This window comes from Eptesicus fuscus, chromosome 4, assembly GCF_027574615.1.
Source record: "Eptesicus fuscus isolate TK198812 chromosome 4, DD_ASM_mEF_20220401, whole genome shotgun sequence".
In the NCBI taxonomy this organism is placed as follows: Eukaryota; Metazoa; Chordata; class Mammalia; order Chiroptera; family Vespertilionidae; genus Eptesicus; species Eptesicus fuscus.
The window spans coordinates 26,494,598-26,515,270 of record NC_072476.1 but is presented as its reverse complement, the minus strand read 5'-3'; the positions used below and the strand labels follow the sequence as shown (position 1 = coordinate 26,515,270).

Below are 20,673 nucleotides of genomic sequence, written 5' to 3'. Positions count from 1 at the left end.
AAAGAGTAGAAATATGGATACAGACATTAGACTTCCTTTTCCTCATGAGTTTTATAAATCATATATAATGACTGAGCCAAAAAACAACAGCACATAATTCCATGTGATACACAAGGCAATGATATTTTAAAAGTGGGAGGTAAAAGGACCTAAATGGAAATGCTGTTTTTACATTCCACTCAAACAGGTAAAATGTTGATACCAGTTGATTGTGATGTCACATATGTTATGTCATAATAACCAGTGCAACCACTATGAAAACTATACAAAGAGATACACTCAAAAATACTATAAATAAATCAAGATGAGATTCTTAAAATGTTCAAATATCTCACAGGAAAACAAGAATAACAGAGGAATAAGAACCAAAGGAAACAAGCAGAAAACATAAAATGGCAGACTTATACACTTCAATAACTTAAATGTAAATGGCCGAAGTATGTGAATAAAAAAACAGATCAACAGAGTGGATAAAAAAACACTACACAATTGTATGCTGTTTACAAGAAACACTTCCAATACAACACAGATAGGATAGGAAAAGGTATACCATGCATATATTAATTTTAAGAAGCAGGAGTGGCTGTATTAATATTCAATGAAGTAGACTTAAGAGCTGGAAAATTACGAGACAAAGGAGGATATTACATAACAGTAAAAGGATCAATTCACCAAACAGATCAGTAAGAGGATTTATGATCTTAAATGTGAACACACCAAAAAACAGAGCCTCAAAATACACGTGGCAAAAATGATTAGAACCTAAAGGAGAAATAAATGCACAATTATAGTTGGGGACTTCAATGTTCCCCACCACTCACTAGCAAATGATAAATTACTAAAGAGAAAATCAGCAAGTGCATAGAGGATCGAAACAGTACAATCAACCAGTAGAATCCAATTGACATATACAGAAAACTCCACCCAACAACAGAGAAATGTACATCTTTTTAAAGTACTAATGGAACATTCACCAAGATAGACTCTATCTGAGAGTATTAAACCTCAAAAATCTAAATAATTGAAATCAGAATGTGTTCTCTGATCGCAATGGAATCAGACTAGACACCAGAAACAGAAAGATATTAGAAAAGTCTCTAAATATCTGAAAATTTAACAACGTAATTCTAAATAACCCGTGAATCAAAAGAGATTACTCAAAGTTAATAAAAATATGGAGAAATGAATAAAGTGAAAGTATAACATCAACCAATAATATAAGTTCTTACAGGAAAAAAAACTAGAAAAGAAGAAAAACAGCCAGGCCAGTGTAGCTCAGTGTTTGAGTGTCAACCTATGAACCAAGACGTCACGGTTTGATTCCAAGTCAGGGCACATGCCTGAATTGCAGGCTCAATCCCCACAGTGGGGCATGCAGGCAGCAGCCCATCAATGATTCTCTCTCATCATTGATGTTTCTATCTCTTTCTCCCCCTCCTTTCCTCTCTTAAATCAATAAAATATATTTTTTTTAAAAGAGAAACAAAAACAGGAAAAAAATCAAAGCAGACAGAAAGAAAATAAAAATTGGAAGTCAATGAAATTGGTAGAAATTGGAAACAGGAATTGTAGGAAAAAAAACCAATGAAGCAAAAAAGCAGATACTTTGAAAATAATGAATAAAATATGCAAGCCTCTAGGAAGAGTGACAAAAAATAAAAAGAGATGACATCACAGATATCAGGATTAAAATAGGGAATATCACTATAAATCCTGCAAACATTAAAAGATAGAAGGGAATACTGTAAACAACATTACATTAATAAATGCAACAACATAAGAATTGGACCAATTCCTTAAAAACCACAAGCTGTCAAAACCTCAAACAGATGAAATAGATATCTGAACTATGCTAGAAGCATTAAGGAAATTGAATTCATAATTCAAAAGCTCCTGAGAAAATAAATCTCCAGGCCCTGACAGTTTCAGTGGAGAATTCTACCGAACATTTAAAAAAGAATTAACACTGATTTTACACAATCTCTTCCATAAAATAGAAAGCACTTCCCAAATGACTTTATGAGACCTGATACCAAAATCAGATAAATGGTACCAAAAAAGAGTCAACTTCAGAATAATTATCTCTTATGAACTTAGATGTAAGAATCCTAAGTAACTAGCAAGCTGAATCCAATAATATCTAAAAAAAAAAAAAAAAAAAGTATATACCCTGACCAAGTCATATTCATTTCAGATATGCAAGGCAAGTTCAACAGTTAAAAAAAAATCACCATATCATCCAGTTATATAACATCGAGTTAAAAAATAAGTCACGAAATATAAAGGACAGCATAGGGAATAGAGTTAATCCTATATAATAAAAGGGTAATAAGCAAATTGACCGAATGGCGGAACAACTGGTCGCTATGACACGCACTGACCACCAGGGGGCAGATGCTCAACACAAGAGCTGTCCCCTGGTGGTCAGTGCGCTCCCACAGGAGGAGCCAGCTCAGCCACAAGCTGGGCTGATGGCTGGTAAGCGCAGTGGCAGTAGTGGGAGCCTCTCCCTCCTCTGCGGCAGCTCTAAGGATGTCTGACTGAAGGCTTAGGCCCACTCCCTGAGGGCTACAAGACTGGTAAAGGGTGCAGGTCAGGCTGAGGGATCCCTGTCCCCCCAGTGCACGAATGTCATGCACCGGGCCTCTAGTGTCATAATAACTATGCACAGTGACAAACAGTTCCTAGACTTACTGTGGTAATGACAAACAGTTCCTAGACTTACTGTGGTAATGGCTTTGTAAGGTATGTAAATGTTGAATCACTATGTTGTACACCTGAAACTAATATAATATTGTACATCAAATGTAATTAAAAGTAAATTTAAAAGTGATCAACACATTTTTAAACAAGTTTGAGAAGCTCTGTGCTAAGAAATCTGTATTATATTCAAATTAGTATATACTCTTTAGCAATAAAGATGATCACTTTTTAGTAAACATTAGATATAATATTTAGTAATAAAAACAATGTGACTTTTGTTGAGACCAAAGGAAACTATCCTATCTAATAAAAGAGTAATGTGCAAATTAACCATCACTCCACTACACTCATAAGCCACACCCACCAGCCAATAAGGAGCAAGTATGCAAATTAACCCAACCAAGATGGCTGCGAACAGGAGGCTTGGGTTGCCCCTGGCAATGGAGGAAGCCAAGCTTTCCACCAGCCCTAGCCTCTACTCAAGGCTACAAAGTTTCAATTATAGAAGATAAATAAATCCCAGATACCAGGGCCTCTGCTTGGGTCACTGGGGGGCGTGGTCGGCCTGTAAACCACCACAGGCCCCTCGCCCAGGCTGCCCAATGCCCCAAGGGAACCCCCACCCTGATCCAGGACACCCTTCAGGGCAAACCAGCTGGCCCCCACCCGTGCACCAGTCGTCTTTCCTATCTAATAAAAGAGTAATATGCAAATTGACCATCACTCCAACACACAAGATGGCTGCCCCCTGTGGTCAAAGATGGATGCCCCCATGTGGACACAAGATGGCCGCCACAAGATGGCCAGCAGGAGAGGGCAGTTGGGAGGGACCAGGCCTGCAAGGGAGGGCAGTTGGGGGCAATCAAACCTGCAGGGGAGGGCAGTTAGGGGTAACCAGGCCAGCAGAGGAGGGAAGTTGGGTACAACTGGGCCTGCAGGGAATGGCAGTTGGGGGGGACCCAGGCCTGCAGGGGAGAGCAGTTGTGGGGGGGACCAGACCTGCAGGGGAGGGCAGTTAGGGGTGACCAGGCCTGCAGGGGAGGGCAGTTAGGGGTGACCAGGCCTGCAGGGGGGGGCAGTTAGGGACAAACAGGCTGGCAGGGGAGCAGTTAGGCATCAATCAGGCTGGCAGGGGAGTGGTTATGGGGTGATCAGGCTGGCATGCAGAAGTGGTTAGGGGCAGTCAGGAAGGCAGGCAGGCAAGCAGTTGGGAGCCAGCAGTCCTGGATTGTGAGAGGGATGTCCCAGATTGGAGAGGGTGCAGGCTGGGCTGAGGGACACCCCCCCCCCGATGCACGAATTTCCTGCACCGGGCCTCTAGTTAAATAATAAAAACCACTTAATCATATCAATTGACACAGATCACTCATATAAAAAAAAAAAACAACTTTCAACAAGAATAGAGAGAATTAACTGAACTTGGTAAAGAGTAACTACAAAAATCCTACAGCAAATATCATACTTAATGTGAAAGACTGAATGCTTTCACCATGAGATTGGGAATAAGCCAAGAATCTTTACTCTCATCACTGCTAATCAACATATTACTGAGGTTATAGCCAGCTTAATAAGGTAAGAAACTAAAAGACATACAGTTTGGAAGGAAAGAAAAAAAAACAGTCTCTATTTGCAGATCACATCATAATCCCAAGAAACAAGCTCACATTTCTTTTTACTACCCATGAACATGTTACATTTCTTCCAGAAAAGATGGAATTCCTAGGTGTACACTTGTCAGAACAAGTGCAAAATCTGTATGTTGAAAAGTTATACATTTGTGGATGAAAGAAATCAAAAAGATTGAAGTAAATGGAGAGACATACCGTGGTCATGGACTGGCAGACTCGACATAAAGGCCTCAATTCTCCCCAAATTCATCTATATGTTTAGTGTAATTCTTATCAAAATTCTAGCAAAGTTTAGGTAGTCATAGATTAGCTTATTCTAGAATTTATATGGAAAAACACAGAGCCTAGAATAGCTAAAACAATCTTGATATGAAAGAATAAAATTGGAGGAATTATTTACTTGATATGAAGGCTTACTATATAGTTACAGTAATCAAAACAGTGTGCTCTTGGCAGAGGGATAGACAGACACACAGACCAATGGAGAAAACTGGGGCACAGAGTTTAACCCACAAAAAAAGTGCTCAATTGACAAAGCTGTCAAGGCAACTCATTGGATAAAAGACAGCCTTTTCAACAAACAGTGCTGAAGCAAGTAGACATCAAAAGGCAAAACATTAAGTGTGACTTAAACCATATACCTTCTACAAAAGTTTACTCAATATGAGACATATACTTAAATGTAAAAGTGTAAAACCTTTTTGAAAAAAACACACAGGAGAAAATCTTTGTGATTTAGTGCTAGGCAAATAGTTCTTAGACTTGACACCAAAAGCATGGTCTGTAGTGGGAAAATTGATAAAGTGGACCTCATCAAAATGAAAAACTTTGGCTCTGCCAAAGCCTATATAAAGAGGATGAAAAGATGAACTATGTATGGGAGGAGGTATTTGCAAACAACATATCTAACAAAGGAATAGTATCTAGAATGTATAAAGAATGATCAAATCACATCAGTAAAACAAAACAAAACAAAAACAACTATCCAATTAGAATATGAGCAAAAGACATGAACAGAAGAAGATAGAGATGGTAAATAAGCCTGGGAAAGATTGGCCATCAGGGGAATGCAAATTAAACACTGAAACATCACTGCACACCTATCAGGATGGCTGAGATAAAAAGAATGATGACACCAAAGCTGGAGAGGATATGGAAGATCTGGATCACTCACACATTGCTGGTAAAAATGTGAAATATTACCGCCTTTCTGGAAAACAGGTGGGCAGTTTCTTATAAAATAAAAAAGACCTGCACACAATTGTTCATAGAAGCTTTATTCATAAAAGCCAAACACTCGAAACAGCCCATACTCACAGGCGAATGGTTAAATAAACTGAGGCACATCGATACCATGATATATTATTATTCATATACAACTTGAACAGAGCAAACTATTGATATGCAGCAACTTGAATGAATGAATGAATCTCAGGGATATTATGCTGAGTGGGGGGGAAAAAGTCAATCCCCAAAGGTTACATACTGTACGATTCCATTTATATAAAATTTTTGAAATGACAAAGTTTTAAAAATGGAAAACAGCTTAGTGGTTGGCAGCAGTGAGGGGCGGGGAGAAGGTGTGAGGTGTGATGGAAGTGTTCACCACCTTGATGGTGGTGGTGGAGATGCAAACCTACACATACAATAAAATTGTATGGCAGGACACATGCGCACACACGTGAGTACAGTAAAACCGGGGAAATGCAAAGGATATTGGTGGATTTATCAATGTCAAAATCCCATTTATATATTGTATTATGGCTTTTGCATGTGTTACCATTGGAGGAAATTGGGTGGAATGTACATGGGCTCTTTCTGAATTGTTTCTTAAAACTGCATATGAATCTTACAACCATTTTGACAAACCTTAAAAAAACACACAGTATATATAATACCAGATTGAATTAACAGAAATTGGGAAGTGAAAGAAGATAATAAATAAAAATCAAGTTTCCTTTCAGGAAAAGTCAGAAGTCATTTATTGTTTGACTTTAATAATTCAGACAAATATAATTCTAAATACATGTTTCATAAAAGTAAAATGTCAGTAAAAGGATTAGAGAAGAGCTATATTTGTATTTAATTTAGAAGATAAGGCATACAAAACAATCAGTATAGCAAAAGACAGAAAACAAAGGACAAAGCTTAAAACCAGAAAAAAAAAATAGAACTATTGAACTGTGAACAAATACCAGTTACACAAGGATTTCCGATATACTAAACCACACTATTAAAAGACAAATTCTGTCAGACTGGCTTATAAAACAAATCTGACACTATGATTTGTAGAAAGAGAGGGGCATCTACAAAAGTAGAAATTTTTAAAGGAGAAGAATGGGTAAGAATATACCCAGTAAAGTCAATTAAAAAGATGAGATATGGTTAGTATTAATATCCGAAAAGGAGCATTCAAGGCAAAATAGTGGGTGGGCCAATAAGGCTACTTGTAGGTATAAGTGGTAATGATGGAGATACATAATGAAAAGACCAGCTTTATTTAGTGAACAGCTCTACCTCCAAAATAAAGCTGTACCTGTCCCTTCTCGTTACCTCAGCTGCTCCCACTCTGGTGTTAGAGAGACGTCAGCTGTCCCCCTAACTCTTGAAATAGTTCCCCAAATCCCCATTTCCACTCTTGCTCCCTACACTCCTTCCACACAGTGGCAGTGGTGTCGTCTGCATGTAAATCACATGCCACTCCATCACCTAAAACACTCCGATGAGTACTGCTACTACAACAGTCATCCAAACTCTTTGTCTTGATGGGACCTGAGCGCTCATCCCTAACTGTCAATTCACTCTTTCTTCATAGCCACAACACCCTCAGTTTTAAAAGCTGGGAACATGGCTGTCCACGTTAGTCTTTACTATGCACAGCCAGTGACGTCAGCTCTTGAGGTCCACATAGCACAGTGCCTGGAGCTAACAGTATGGTCCACTTTATTTTTTTCTTAATATATTTTTACTAGTGACCAGGTGCACAGATTCATGCACATTGAAAGGAAATTAATTAGAAGGTGGCTGGTGGGGCGAGAAGGGCCAGACAAGTCCTGGAGCCAACCTCCCGCGGTTCCTCCCCCCCCCCCCCCCCCCCCCCCGTGTATGCGGAGTGAGCGGGGTCCCTCCAGCAGGTGGAGTCCCTGGGCCTGACCTGCGGGGATCAGGCTGAAACTGGCTCTCCAACATCCCCCGAGGGGTCCCGTGCAAGTTGCTGTCATACAGGGTGTGGAACGCAAACGCAAGTGTGCAGTAAACCAGATTTGGGGCAACAGTGCCCCAGCAACAACATAACCCACGGCCAAAGTGGAATTGCTGGGCCCCGCAAGGAATCGGGATTCTTCCTCTCTGGTTTCGGGGTGTGTCACCTGAGAACCACTGCTGCCAAGTCACTGCAGCTTGGCAGCTCCAGTGTTGAGCGTCTGCCCCCCTGGTGGTCAGTGTGCATCAGAGCAACTGGTCAGTCAGTAGGAGGGACACTTAGCATATTAGCTTTTTATGTATATAGATTGATTTCAGAGAGGAATAGAGAGGGAGAGAGAGATAGAAACATCAAAGATGAGAGTCACTGATCGGCTGCCTCCTGCACACCCCACACTTGGGGATTGAGCCCACAACTGGGGCATGTGCCCTGACCAGGAATCGAACTCTGACCTCCTGGTTCATAGGTCAATGCTCAACCACTGAGCCACACCAGCCGTGCACAGTATGGTGCACTTTAAATTTGCTAGGAGGGTGGATCTTATCACACATACAAAATAATAACAACAGTAATAGGAATAATAATAATACAGAGAGGAAAGGACACTTCGGGAGGAGATGGATATGTGTATAGACTTAATGGTGGCGATGGTTTCACTAGTGTATACTTATTCCCGAACTCATGGAGTTATATACATTAAATATGTACAGCTTTTTACATGTTAATCATAACGCAATAAAATGTGTTTTCTTTAAGTGTCTCCAAAACACCACCCCTGAAGCCCAGGAGACCCATGGCCCCTTCAGAAGCCTGCCTTTGGGTGCTGCGTGCTGTGGGTTTCAGAGGATGTGTCTATCTGACCCCAGGACGTCCCTACAGCTTCCATGCCTCCCTTGCTCCTTTCTCTGCCCCCCTGAACTTTAATGCAAGATTCTGCCCTTGATAGAATCAGTTCAACCATCTTTCCTCTTCCTCCTGTCCTCTTTTTTTAAGTTACTTTGGATGAAAACTCTGGGCTTTCCTGAGAGTCTAGAGCGTACACATAGTATGTAGAATGTGGGTTAGACCCCTGAGTTTAAGTAGACGAAAGAAAGAAAATAACTTCACATAATACTTGGGAAGATTTAACTGGATATACAGATTAAGCCACTGGTGCCAGGCTTCCCTGATAATGGAACCAGTGACATTTTCCTCTTCTTGGCTGAGGTCACCTGTCAGTACATCCTAACCCTGGACACAGGAAGCAGTCATGAAATTATTTAAAAGGGATTTTAAAAATTACTCTACATGTATTTGTTTCTGATTATAAGAATCAATTCAGATGTTCTCCTAACATGTGTGTTTTCAGCATACTATTTGGACATAAGGTGATTGACATGTGGGGCACTGTAGCCAGCGTGGGTGCCCTGCAGCTCCCACAGCAGCTCTGGGTGGGCAGCTGTCACTCAGAAGCCTCCAAAGCGTCTCTTGCCTCCTGGTGGCTGGGGCTGCTGTTTTGATTATATCCTCTTAGATTCTCAGATCAACTTTGTGCTTGGTTGACCACAACGATGAGCATATGTATGAGAAACTATAATCACCTTTTTTTGCCACTGAAAACAGCTGCTTTAGAATGTGATTTTGTTAATTTGAGATGTTGGTAATTTCATTGAATAATAACAGAGTAGATCATCTGGTCTCATTGTGGAAATTCCAGAAAATAAAAAAAAAGGATTAAGAAAAAATTACATTCACCTTTATGCCAACCAATAATAATTAGTATTGTCAGCATTATTACATTTTCTCCAGTTTTTGTCTCTCCGTGAATATAAATGGAAATAGAATAGATGTTGAACAGCAATGTAATTATACTGGAAAGTCAATCTCTACAGACTGCAAAAGGAAAATGGTACTTTTAATGACTGTACAATATCCTATCTTTGTAACTGTATTTTCTACCTCTCTGAGTAATTTCAAATCATAAAGTCATGAACATAGAATTATTTTTAATTATCGGGTTGAAACATTTGAAAAGTTGGGGCAAAGTATCTCCAGGTAGCTTTCCAAAAAGTTTTACAATTTACATTTCTACCAGTTTGCACGTTTTATCTCACTCTTAACAGCACTGGGCATTATCATATGTCTTATTCTTTTCTAATCTGATAGCAGGAAAATGTTATCCAATTACTATTTTAATTGACATTTCTTAGATTTCCAGTGAGGTTCAACTGCTTTAATATGTTTACTGAAAGATGCATTAATCGCATGCTGTTCCTTATCCCATTTCTCTGTTGTCATGTTAAGAGGTTACCATGTTGCTTCAGAAATGCTCTTCACAGATGCTTCAGTCTATCAATGGCCATGTTTTTCCTGTTGGTTAGTTTTGAAACAGTCTTTTACTTTGATTGTTTAATGGTTTTTATATATGAGTTCTTCCATTACTTTAATGCTTAGAGAGACATTTCCAAATTAGAAAATTACTTACTGACATGTAATTTCTGCCCTTTTAGAAACAGTTAAAATTTATACAGGCATTCCTCCTCATTTTATTGTGCTTTGCTTTATTACACGTCACAGACATTGTGGGGTTTTTTTTTAATCTTTATGTGAGGATATGTTTTTATTGATTTTGAGAGAGAGAGAGAGAGAGAGAGAGAGAGAGAGAGAAATATTGATGTACTCACCCCAACCCTCCTGTACGCACCTTGGCCAGGGATTGAAACCACAACCTGGGTATGTGCCCTAATCGGGAATAATCTGCAACCCTTCAGTGCACCGGACGATGCTCCAACCAACTGAGCCACACTGGCCAGGACAAATGTTGAGCTTTTTACAAACTGAACTCAAGACCCTCCACCGACATCAAAATTATAGCTGGCTTTATTGTGATACTCGCTTTAGCTTTATTACAGTGGTCTGGAATGGAACCTGCAATATCTCCAAGGTATGCCTATAGTGTTACATAGACTAGAGACGAACTACACTCATAAATATGGGTAAAATTGTAAAAATGAAACCAATTACCAAGGTCTGAGTCTGACCAGTCAGCCTGCTGGATGCCCACCTCCCATGACAGGTCACTGGAATCTCAGTGGCTCAGTGGCTCTCACACCTGGGCGCGACTCAGCCACCTGGAGGGCTTAGGGCCGTGGTCGGCAAACTGCTGGTCGCGAGCCACATGCGGCTCTTTGGCCCCTTGAGTGTGGCTCTTCAACAAAATACCACGGCCTGAGTGAGTCTATTTTGAAGAAGTGGCGTTAGAAGAAGTTTAAGTTTAAAAAATTTGGCTCTCAAAAGAAATGTCAATCGTTGTACTGTTGATATTTGGCTCTGTTGACTAATGAGTTTGCCGACCACTGGAGGGGAACCCACACTGTTGGGCCCCCCTCTGGAGTTACTCATTCAGTGTTTCGGGGTGGGCTGGCATTTGTATTTCCAACAAGTCCCGGGTGATGCTGCTGCTGGTTCAGAAACTACACTTGGGAGACCCACTGCCAACACTAATGCTTCCCACCCTCCATATTTCAAATGCAGTAAACGCTCTGTGGATTAAGCACTGGCTGTCAATCAAACAGGCCTCGTGATGGGCATCTCTGCTAACAGCTGTTTAGGTTCCATTAGATGATTAAGAACTGAGGAGCAGCAGCTCGGGATCTAAAATTCTGATAGAGTGGCACGTTGGCAAAATATTGATGGGAGAACAATCCGGTTGGTGCCAGATCTGCTGTGAGGAGAGACTGCCTCCTGGAACGTGAGTTAGCCTTAAAAAAAAAACACTAAAGGTGGTATTTTCTATGTCTTGGCCCCAAGCAACAAATAAATACCTCAAAGGGATAAACATGACTTCTTCTGTCTTTTTTAAAAATTTGCTTTCCCTGCAAGTTTTATCAACAGCCAACCTCATCAGACAGGTAATCTCCAGTTTTACAGATGAAAAAATTATAGATATTTCATAGATACCCAACTGGCTGGGGACTGCATTTTTCTTTTTCTGATGATAGAAGTAACACATGCCCCCTGTCAAGATTTTGGAAAATACAGGGAGATATGATCACTCATCATCCTACCATACATGAAAAATCACTGATGTTCCGACAAATTTCTCTCCAGTCCTTTTATGCAAAACAGATATGGATTACACTGTGCCTGTTACTTCGTGTAGTGTTTCTCTCATGCATCATGAACATGGAACGTCAAGTGCTCTCAACTGACCAGGAGTCAAGAATTTTAAGTCCAGCTCCTCGCCCATCTCAGCCATGGCCTGGGGACCAGCGCCTACATATCCCTATGGGACAGAAATCAAAAGTGGAGAACCACAGCAGAAATGGAAAGCCAGGGAAGACATGAGACCACAGAATTCTGGGTGGAGGGACAGAGGCAAGCCTGGGAGCAGCTCTGGGTATTTCACTATACCTGTTGTGTATTATCCCACCAGATGGGGAGGAGTGGGCAGCTGGAAAGGATGCTGAGCAGGTCTGCTATTGGAGAAGCCAGTGTGACAATCAGGCCCTGGTCTGGACCAAATCTGGGGATGGGTGTCCCGCACACTTTAATGTTAAGGTCACTTACAGTGTCTTGGACATTGCGCACAGTTGTGGGGTAAACCAGCTATGGTAACAACCAGCTTGCATGTGGCCAGCGGAGGCTCAGGACACTTAGATTCCAAAGTGGTTGCCCAGAGATCTATGAGACTCACAAGCCAAGGGCTGAACACCCTGGGAGTATGGAGAGAGACTCTGGGGCATGGCCCTCAGACTATCTTTCTTAGGACGAGGCTGCTTTAGTAGCCAATTACATTCTGTCTTCACTGCTACCAATTTCCTGCAAAGAGCCAGGGGCTCACGCTTTTGGGACTAGCACCAACTGACAAATAGCTGCTTTTGCAGAATCCTATTTTATTTTTACCATGGCACTATAGGCTAGAAATCCAACAAGGGGGAACACTGGAAACAGAGTTGATTAGCAAAATGAGCCCAGTGCCTGGTAGGATCACTTCTCAGAATATAGAAAACAGCCCTGGTCACAGGTCTCTTCTAAGGTAGGAAGAAACCAACGTCTGGGGTAAAATGGAAGGCTATGGCAGCAATGTTGGATCAGAAGCTAAAGCCCAATTATAGAGTCTTTACCCTGTGGTAGCCAGCCTCCAGCAGGGCCCCAATGATCCTTGCCTCAGAGTTTGTCCTCCTACCCTGTCTGGGGATGACCTGTGTTAACGAAAAGAATTTTGCAAAAATCATGGAGTTTGACTTTTAAAGCTAGGTCATACAAAAACATCATAGCTTCTGCCTTGTCCTCTCTTGGATCAGTTGTCTTGCGGGAAGCCAGCTGCCATGTCACAAGGACACTCAAGCATCACTGAGGAGGCATCCTTGTGGCGAGGACCTGAGTTCTCCTGCCAACAGCCAGCATCACCATGCCATCAACATGAGGGAGCCTAAAGCACATCCTCCATCCCAGTCAAACCTTCAGATGATCACAGCCCCGGCCAGCATCTTGATTGCAACCTCATGAGAGACCCTGAGCCAGAACCACCCAGGAGAGCTGCTTTCAAATTCCTGACCCACAGAAACCGTGTGAGATAGTAAGTATTTAGTGTCGTTTTACGTCACTAGCTTTTGGTGTAATGTATTATGCAGCAAATGCATCATTAATGCACCCTGCCAGGTGTACCATTAAGTCTATTAATGCAGGAAACTGACTTTGTCCCTGGTGGGAAGCCTTGTCAGCGTGTCTTAAATGGATGGCCTTCTTCTTTCAGAATATTGGTATCTCCTGAGATATATGGGTATCCAGTGCAGTAACCTGCCTTCCTGCTTCTCTTCTTCCATACCATCCTCAACCACTGTGCCAAGCAAATATACACATGTACAGATGCATATACACACATGCACACACACAACTTTGTTTCAAACCTGAAAAAATCACCAAATCACTCAAGCGCTGAAAATATGAACTTTTTTCCAGGAAGAACCAGATGCTTTGGATGTTTTAAGTACTATTTTTCACTCCGTCTCTGAATGGACAGATGGCGGGGGCGGGGAGAACACAGCTGACTACTGAGAATTGATTGATGTGTCTGTTCTCCTTTGCTAGTCATATAATTCTGAGCTGAGTGAGCAAGAGCAGGGGAGGAAAGCCACAGCCACAAATCCGTGCATTCCCAAATTTGTTTAAATATTTCAGAATGGAATTTCTCCTTTTCTCTCATTTCCCCATCCCATTTACCACCATAGGTGAGGAGGAGAGTCTTTGATGAGATAAAAGCACAGAGGCTTTGTGAACATAATAAATAGCCCTTCCAAATTATGGTAGAGGCCATCAAGCTATTATAAGAGAAACATTTCCTCACTGTATAGAAGTTCTGCTATGAAGAACCCGGAAGATGTGAGGCTCTAAGTACCTGCAGGTCCTTCCCCTCCAGGATGGGGGCCAAGAAGAAGGCTTAGAGCTGGGAAAGCCTTGCAGCATTCTCCTTGGCTGGAGTGGGCCCTGAAGGCAGAGGCAAAAGGTAGAAAACAGGGGAATAAAGGAGAGCAGAGAAGAAGAGGCACCCGGGAGAGAACTCCCGATACTCACCCAGAGTGGACCTACGTGGGTTGAAAGATAGCCAGGTGGGAAACTATTGCTCAGCCTCCTGTGTGTTTCTTTTTATTTCTGTCAGAGAACTCTACCTGTCTGTCCTTCCAAGTATGGAGTCATACCTGAAGGGTTACACGTGAAATATTCTCATCACGAGGTGAGTAGGGTCATGGAGGTCCTTCTCTAGAAAGAGTCAGGGTTGATCATGACCACAGTTTGGGGAGACAGTGTTCTCCCGGTGTGTCAGAGCAAAGTAGATATCAGAGGCCCCATGTCACTGGCCCTGGCCCTGGATTCTCCAGGAAGTGGCCCTGTGTCTCTGCTCATCTTCATCTCTGCATCTTCCCCTGCTGAGCTCTGCCACCAGCTCTGATGAATCCCAGGATTTCCAGCCCTGGTCTCTTGCCTGTGACCCATCCCTGATTTCAGCTGTGCATAGACTTTCCTCCTCTTGGTTATCTGAGCTTCACCTTACACTCAGCATGTCCAATTTAGAATTCCACAAAGACTCCTTTCCTCCATGATCTTATTTCTGGCAATAGAAGCCAGCTGGGAACCTTGGAGTCATTTCAGATCTTCTTTCCTCAGGACCTAAATCCATCCTGCCAGTGGTCCTGAGGTCTTTCCCTTTAAACTGTGCCTTTGTTATGCTCAGTGATGGACTGTGCTCAGAGCCTCCACCCTTTGCAAACTCTCATCCTGACAGGCCTGAAATGTGCTCTTTTCTTTCTTTGCCCCCTTCATCCCCTTCATATTTCAAAGTTTGAAACAAGGGCCCCCATTTCCTTAAGCCTTACATGACCCCTCAAGACCACATTTGTCTCCTTTCTTGAACTTCTATTCCTCCTATTCAAAGAAAATCGTTAATGAGGGCCGGCTGTGTGCAATGTGCCAAGTGCCAAGGGGGCAACAACAGTGAAGTTCTGGGCTTCAAGGAGATTACAGTCTAGTAATCATAACACCAATTAATAACTTCTTTTTTTCTATTTCTTTTTTTTTAAATTGTATTTCGTTTCTTTTTATTTTTTTAAATATATTTTGTTGATATTTTTACAGAGAGGAAGGGAGAGGGATAGAGAGGTAGAAACATCGATGAGAGAGAAACATCGATCAGCTGCCTCCTGCACACTTCCTACTGGGGATACGCCCGCAACCAAGATTCATGACCTTGACCGGAATTGAACCTGGGACCTTTCAGTCCGCAGGCAGATGCTTTATCCACTGAGCCAAACCGGTTAGGGCTTTTTCTCTTTCTTTTTTAAAAATATGTTTTCATTGGTTTTTAGAGAGATATGAAAAGAGAGAAACATTGATGAGAAAGAAACAGCGACTCATTGCCTCCTGCATGGCCCCCACTGAGGATGGTGCCCACAACCCAGGCAGGTGCCCGGTCTGGGAATCAAACTAGCGACCTCTCAGGCATTGGGTTGACGCTTAACTACTGAGCCACACCAGCTGGGCTATTTCCTCTTTCTTAACTGTGCTTCCCCAACCAAATTCTTAAATAGCCAGGACTGTGTCTTAAACATCTTTTTGTAAAATCCACAGTGACTGTTAGACTACAGGGCACGTGACATGTTCTTACTACTTGTTGGTTATATGCAAGACTGGTAATAGAATCAGATTAAAAAAAAAATACATGTCAACTATAATCCTTATCTAGATTACAGAAATATCTTTGGTATGAAAAAAAAAACCCCTTCAAGAAATTAAAGAAACCATGCTATGTTTGAATGATGTTTTACATGTCTAATCAATAAATCAATTTAACTTGTCAAATTATTTTTAATATAATCATTGATAATTCATTCCCCAAATTCCATAATCTTGAAATAATAATCATATTTTAAGATTAATGATTCAAAGCACATTAGTAATTCAAAGGTAGATATCTGGAATTTCCTAAGAGATTTCACAAGACAGAAATAGGAGCAAATTGAGAAGCACTGAACATAACCCTTAGGTAAAACCATTCTGTTCTATTAAGGACAAGATTGTTGATAAGATCCCAACACACAAGAGAACCATGACATCCTCTCAGCAAGGGTCTCCTGTACCAGGGACAGAACTGGACTCAGATAATATTGATATGTCCTTTATAAATGTCCCAAGGAAAAAGATTTTGTGAATCAGAAGTAGAGAAATCTCATTTCACCAAAATGTAAAACTCTTTTTGATATAAGAAAAAAATAGGGAGATATTTCACTCCTCCCCGCCTTAAATGAGCATAGTTTTGATTCTTTGTTCAGAGGACCTAGTATGTACCTCAGTTTAGACTACAAGGAATGCATGTCAGTCCAGCCTGGAAGAGATCTTCATGTGCTAAAAAGCTCAAGAACACAGCGTCAAAAATTTATCTCAGATACATGTTTACTGTCAAAGTAAATCTTTAAAAAATGTCTTACTCACCTGCCAGAATATGCTATCTATTGTGTTTCCAAGAAAACCATCACGGCCTTCTGAAGACACCAGTTTCGGGCCAAGAATTGTCATGAATTCATCAAAATCCACCTGGCCATCCCCTGGAAGGAGAAGATATAAATATAAATGGAAAAGTAGTTGAAATTAACCTATTGTACCCCATGAAATAAACATCTTCATATTTTCCTCCTTAGCATCATCTCAATAAATAACTAGTGGCATTACTGAAAGTTGTACAACATTCTTCAAATACCAAAAGAAACACAAGAAATTATTGATAATTATTAATACATCCAATACCACATATCCCTAATTATTTGTCAGTATTTCTATCTAAATGCTCTACCAGCACCTCAAATTGCCCAACTATTCATGATAAAAATTGCAGCTTCATTCATATCTCTCCCTTCATCTTTGTCACTCACAAATACATTTGGTCATCACGTTTATGGAATTCACCTCTTAGATACCTGTGGCTGTATTATTTTTCTTGTTAATCCAATTGCTAATCCCTTTCCAAAGACTATGGTGGGAAAGTGATTCCAAGGATTCAAGTTCCTAGTTATGATTATAATGTTATTAGAATTGCTTTCTGACCTCACACTCTCAACTCCTCACTTTTCTCTAAACAATTCCAAGATTACTTCCCTTAAACATATCTGATGATGCTTTATAAATCAATTCATCTTTGAAAATAAGGAAACCACCTCAGGGTAGCATTCAAGTCCCATTACCCCTTTTGCCACCTTTTGCTCCCCACCTCTGCACAAAATGCCCTGCTCTTTCAGAGCTTCAGGCCTCCGTACATCCGGGATGCTTTCCCCCACTGGTTTACCTGATGAACACTATAAGTGCTCTAAGATCGAGCTTAAATATCATAGTTTCTTTTCATTTTCTTCCTGACCCTTCCTCATCTCACTAGACAGAGTTGGCCAAACTTTCTCCGTCTCTCCTACTAACTTAATGTGCATCCTTTACAGAACTTATCACCTGTATCTCAGTCACTGATTTGCATGCCTGTCTCCCACCTGGACTGTGAGTCCCTGACCTACTCTGAAACTTCTTTGTACATTCAATACCGTGGTGGGCCCTCAGTGTGTGCTTGTGGAATGAACAGATGCTGTCTCTTGCTTGATCTTCCTTTGCTCAGTTCAGCATCCATTGGATCTTTCGAGCCTGAGCTGCTACTGACCAAAAGGTAAACTTGAGCCAAGGCAGACAAAAGCTGACCTTCAAGGTATTGCCCAAGCCTCAATGACTCATCAGTGTGGCATTCCTAATGAGTCATTGAGGCTTGGACGATACCTTGAAAGGATCCTCCAAGAGAGAGTCTCCACCAAGAGCTCACCACATCTTGGCTCCCAACGATGAAGACAGCCTAAGTGTCTGCACACAATTTGCCAAAGTGCAGACATTGATCCACCCCCAGAATGCAATTGCCTTTAAAGAGCCTTCCTTCAAAACCTATTTCAATAATCCAAGCAGATGTCATCATCAAGCTGTCAATAATTCAGATAAGACTTTCTAGAAGATAAAGGAGGCATGAGAAGTCAATAGGAAAGAACAGATTTAGCCACCAAATGGGGTGGGGCAGTCAGTGAGCTACTGAGAGGAAACTGATTTATCTCTCAACCTTCAATAAGATAAAGGGATCTAAAATTTCACCCTCATTGATCATAAGAAAGCTAATGCAAGCAACAATGCGTTACCATCTTGACTTTCAAATTAGAGAATACTGCTCAAGCCTGGCAGAGGTCCAGAGAAGAGCCAGGCTCTCTTCTGCATTCCCAGTACACTTATCTGAATATTGGATATTGACTGGCAGTATTTAAGGTGCTGTTAACATGCTGGTTCTTTTTAACATAATAACTTTACTTTTTAATAATAAAAAAGAAAACAGGGAAATTATCTTACATGCAGACCAAGATGCTTGCCTCAAGATAATCATCTAGTATTTGTGAAAGTGGAAAATTGGAAGCTGGGAAAGAGAATGCCCAGTCTTCCTAAAATTCACACTGAGCTGGCTCTATGTGGCTCCAAGTCTCAGACAGGCACGCCTGTTATGCACATGCACTAACCCTCTGTGTTATGTTACATGCCATTGAGTTGGCTCTGACTCCTGGTGACCCCATGAATGAGTGATGTCCACAGTGTCCTGCCCTCAACAGCCCTGCTCAGCTCCTGTAGACTCAAGGCCATGGCTTCTTTTATGGAGTCAATCCATCTCATATTTGGTTTCCTCTATTTCTGCTCACCCCAAAACACCCCTGTTATTATAGGTGGGACTGGAGGGCCAAAGAGTCTCAGACTAAAATATCCATTCTCAACAAAGACAGTATCTCCCTTACTAAAGTGATTCTTAGAGGACAAAAAATATCTTAGATATTATAATGGTTTGTGGCCCTCCTGGGACCACAGTACATAAACAGATAGACAGTATATCTTTCTATTAAAATTTCATGGATGTAGGGCAACAATGGAAACAAATGTCCTAAGGCTCCTGGGGGTGGGGTGGCTATTTAAAAAAGAAGACGGTCGAGAAGCACTGGACTAGAAGATGTCCCAAGGACTATGGTTGTCCTTCCCCGGGCCCATTAGCAGTGGACCAACATTATCCCAACTCTCTATCACCCATGACGAGGTCTAACAGTTCATAAAGGCTTAGCATTTCAAGAGCATGAATCATGAGACCTTAACTAAACTATGTCTACCAGGCTTGGTCACTCAAGCTCCGGGCCATGGTGTAATGGGCACTGCTGCCTCTCAATTGGGAGCCTTGTAGGGGAGTGGTCCATAGGACATGGCAAAACACCTGCTTCTCATTGCCAGGAAAATGGGATTGTCTTTGAACTGTCCACCTTCCACGTAGGAGGAGAGGCCACCCACCTCTCCAAAATCTCCCCCCAGGGTGATGGGAGTAAAGCACCATGCAATTGGCGCATTTCAAGGGCCCACATGGAACTCTGGTCAAATCACCAAGGAATGCTCACAGAGGGTGCTCTTGGCTGAGAACACCAAAACCAAAGCTGACAAGCAGACACAATGCTTCAAAACTATCCTGGAGCTGGCTGACTGCTCTTTTATGACTCAATCCTTGGCCAGAGGGGAAGCGCTGGGGGCGGGGTGCTCAGGATCCTGTGGGCAGTGCCAACTGCGGTGCAGCAGAACAGGTGGCTTGGTGCAGACTTTCTGCTACTGGGAGAAGAGGTCTAGTTCACGGAGGATTTGCTTCCAGCTACTTACAGGAGGACATTTGGAACACCGGATTTTTTTATTGGTGAAAATATGATTCCGCCGCTCCTTTTTAACTATCATCGAGCAAAGGGAGATTCCTGCAGGAGAAATAATCAGGGTGGGGTCCCCATCTCTCTGTATCTCTCTCAGGACTTCCTCAGCTCTGACTCCTGAGGATGTGTGTACACAGCACATTTTCTGTAGACCTTCCATAAGTGAGGGTCCTCTTGCTACTGCACAATTTGACAGCACAAGGTTCTATTCAGATTTCATGTGAGGAAAAGCTCTCTTCAGCAGTTTGCAGTTTTAACAAACAGTCCCCTCACTCCACCATCTCAGGAGAACTGAGACAAATGGAATCTCAGAGAGAGGTTTTTCACCAAGTCCCTTGTAGGAAAACCATTCCCAGGCCGAAGTAAGGTCTGGGAAGCCTGATGATGCTCGAAATATCTAACATTTACTAAGCACTCATTCACAATGTGCTGGGCATCGTATAAAGAAATTTCTTTACACTAGTTCATTTAAGTCTTTCAGCAGCCCATTTTACAGATGAGAAAACTGAGGCACAGAGAGGTTCAGCAGCCTGCTGAAGCTCATGCAACAAGCAGAGCTGGGGTTCCAAACCCAGCAGTCTGCTTGTACTTTTGCTGCGTCTCAGGAGGCTGGGTCATGCATGGGCCTGTCTGGAATGCTCTTTCCCCTGACCCCAGCATTTCCCGGCAGGGGAGTGTCGTGACTGCGTATAGGCAAAGTGAAAGCTACTGCTCTCTCTGATCTAGTTGTTGCGTCTCAAGTCAACCTCTAGAGGTCTTTGTTAATCATTTAAAAGACTAATAATAAAAGAAAGATATGTTTTTAACAGTTGTTTTACGCCAGACACTGAGTTCAGGGCTTTACATTTTATTATCTTGTTTGATTTTATCCCAA

At 41.8% G+C, this 20,673-nt stretch overlaps 1 protein-coding gene across 1 annotated transcript in view; it reads right to left on the bottom strand.

The window, feature by feature from the left end:
* Nucleotides 1-20,673, bottom strand: part of CALN1 (calneuron 1) — a 380,146-nt gene that overhangs the window by 116,094 nt on the left and 243,379 nt on the right. Inside the window, exon 4 of the mRNA XM_054714819.1 lies at nucleotides 16,501-16,613. Within this exon, the coding sequence (XP_054570794.1) occupies nucleotides 16,501-16,613 (113 nt within the window). The remainder of the gene's footprint in view (nucleotides 1-16,500; nucleotides 16,614-20,673) is intronic.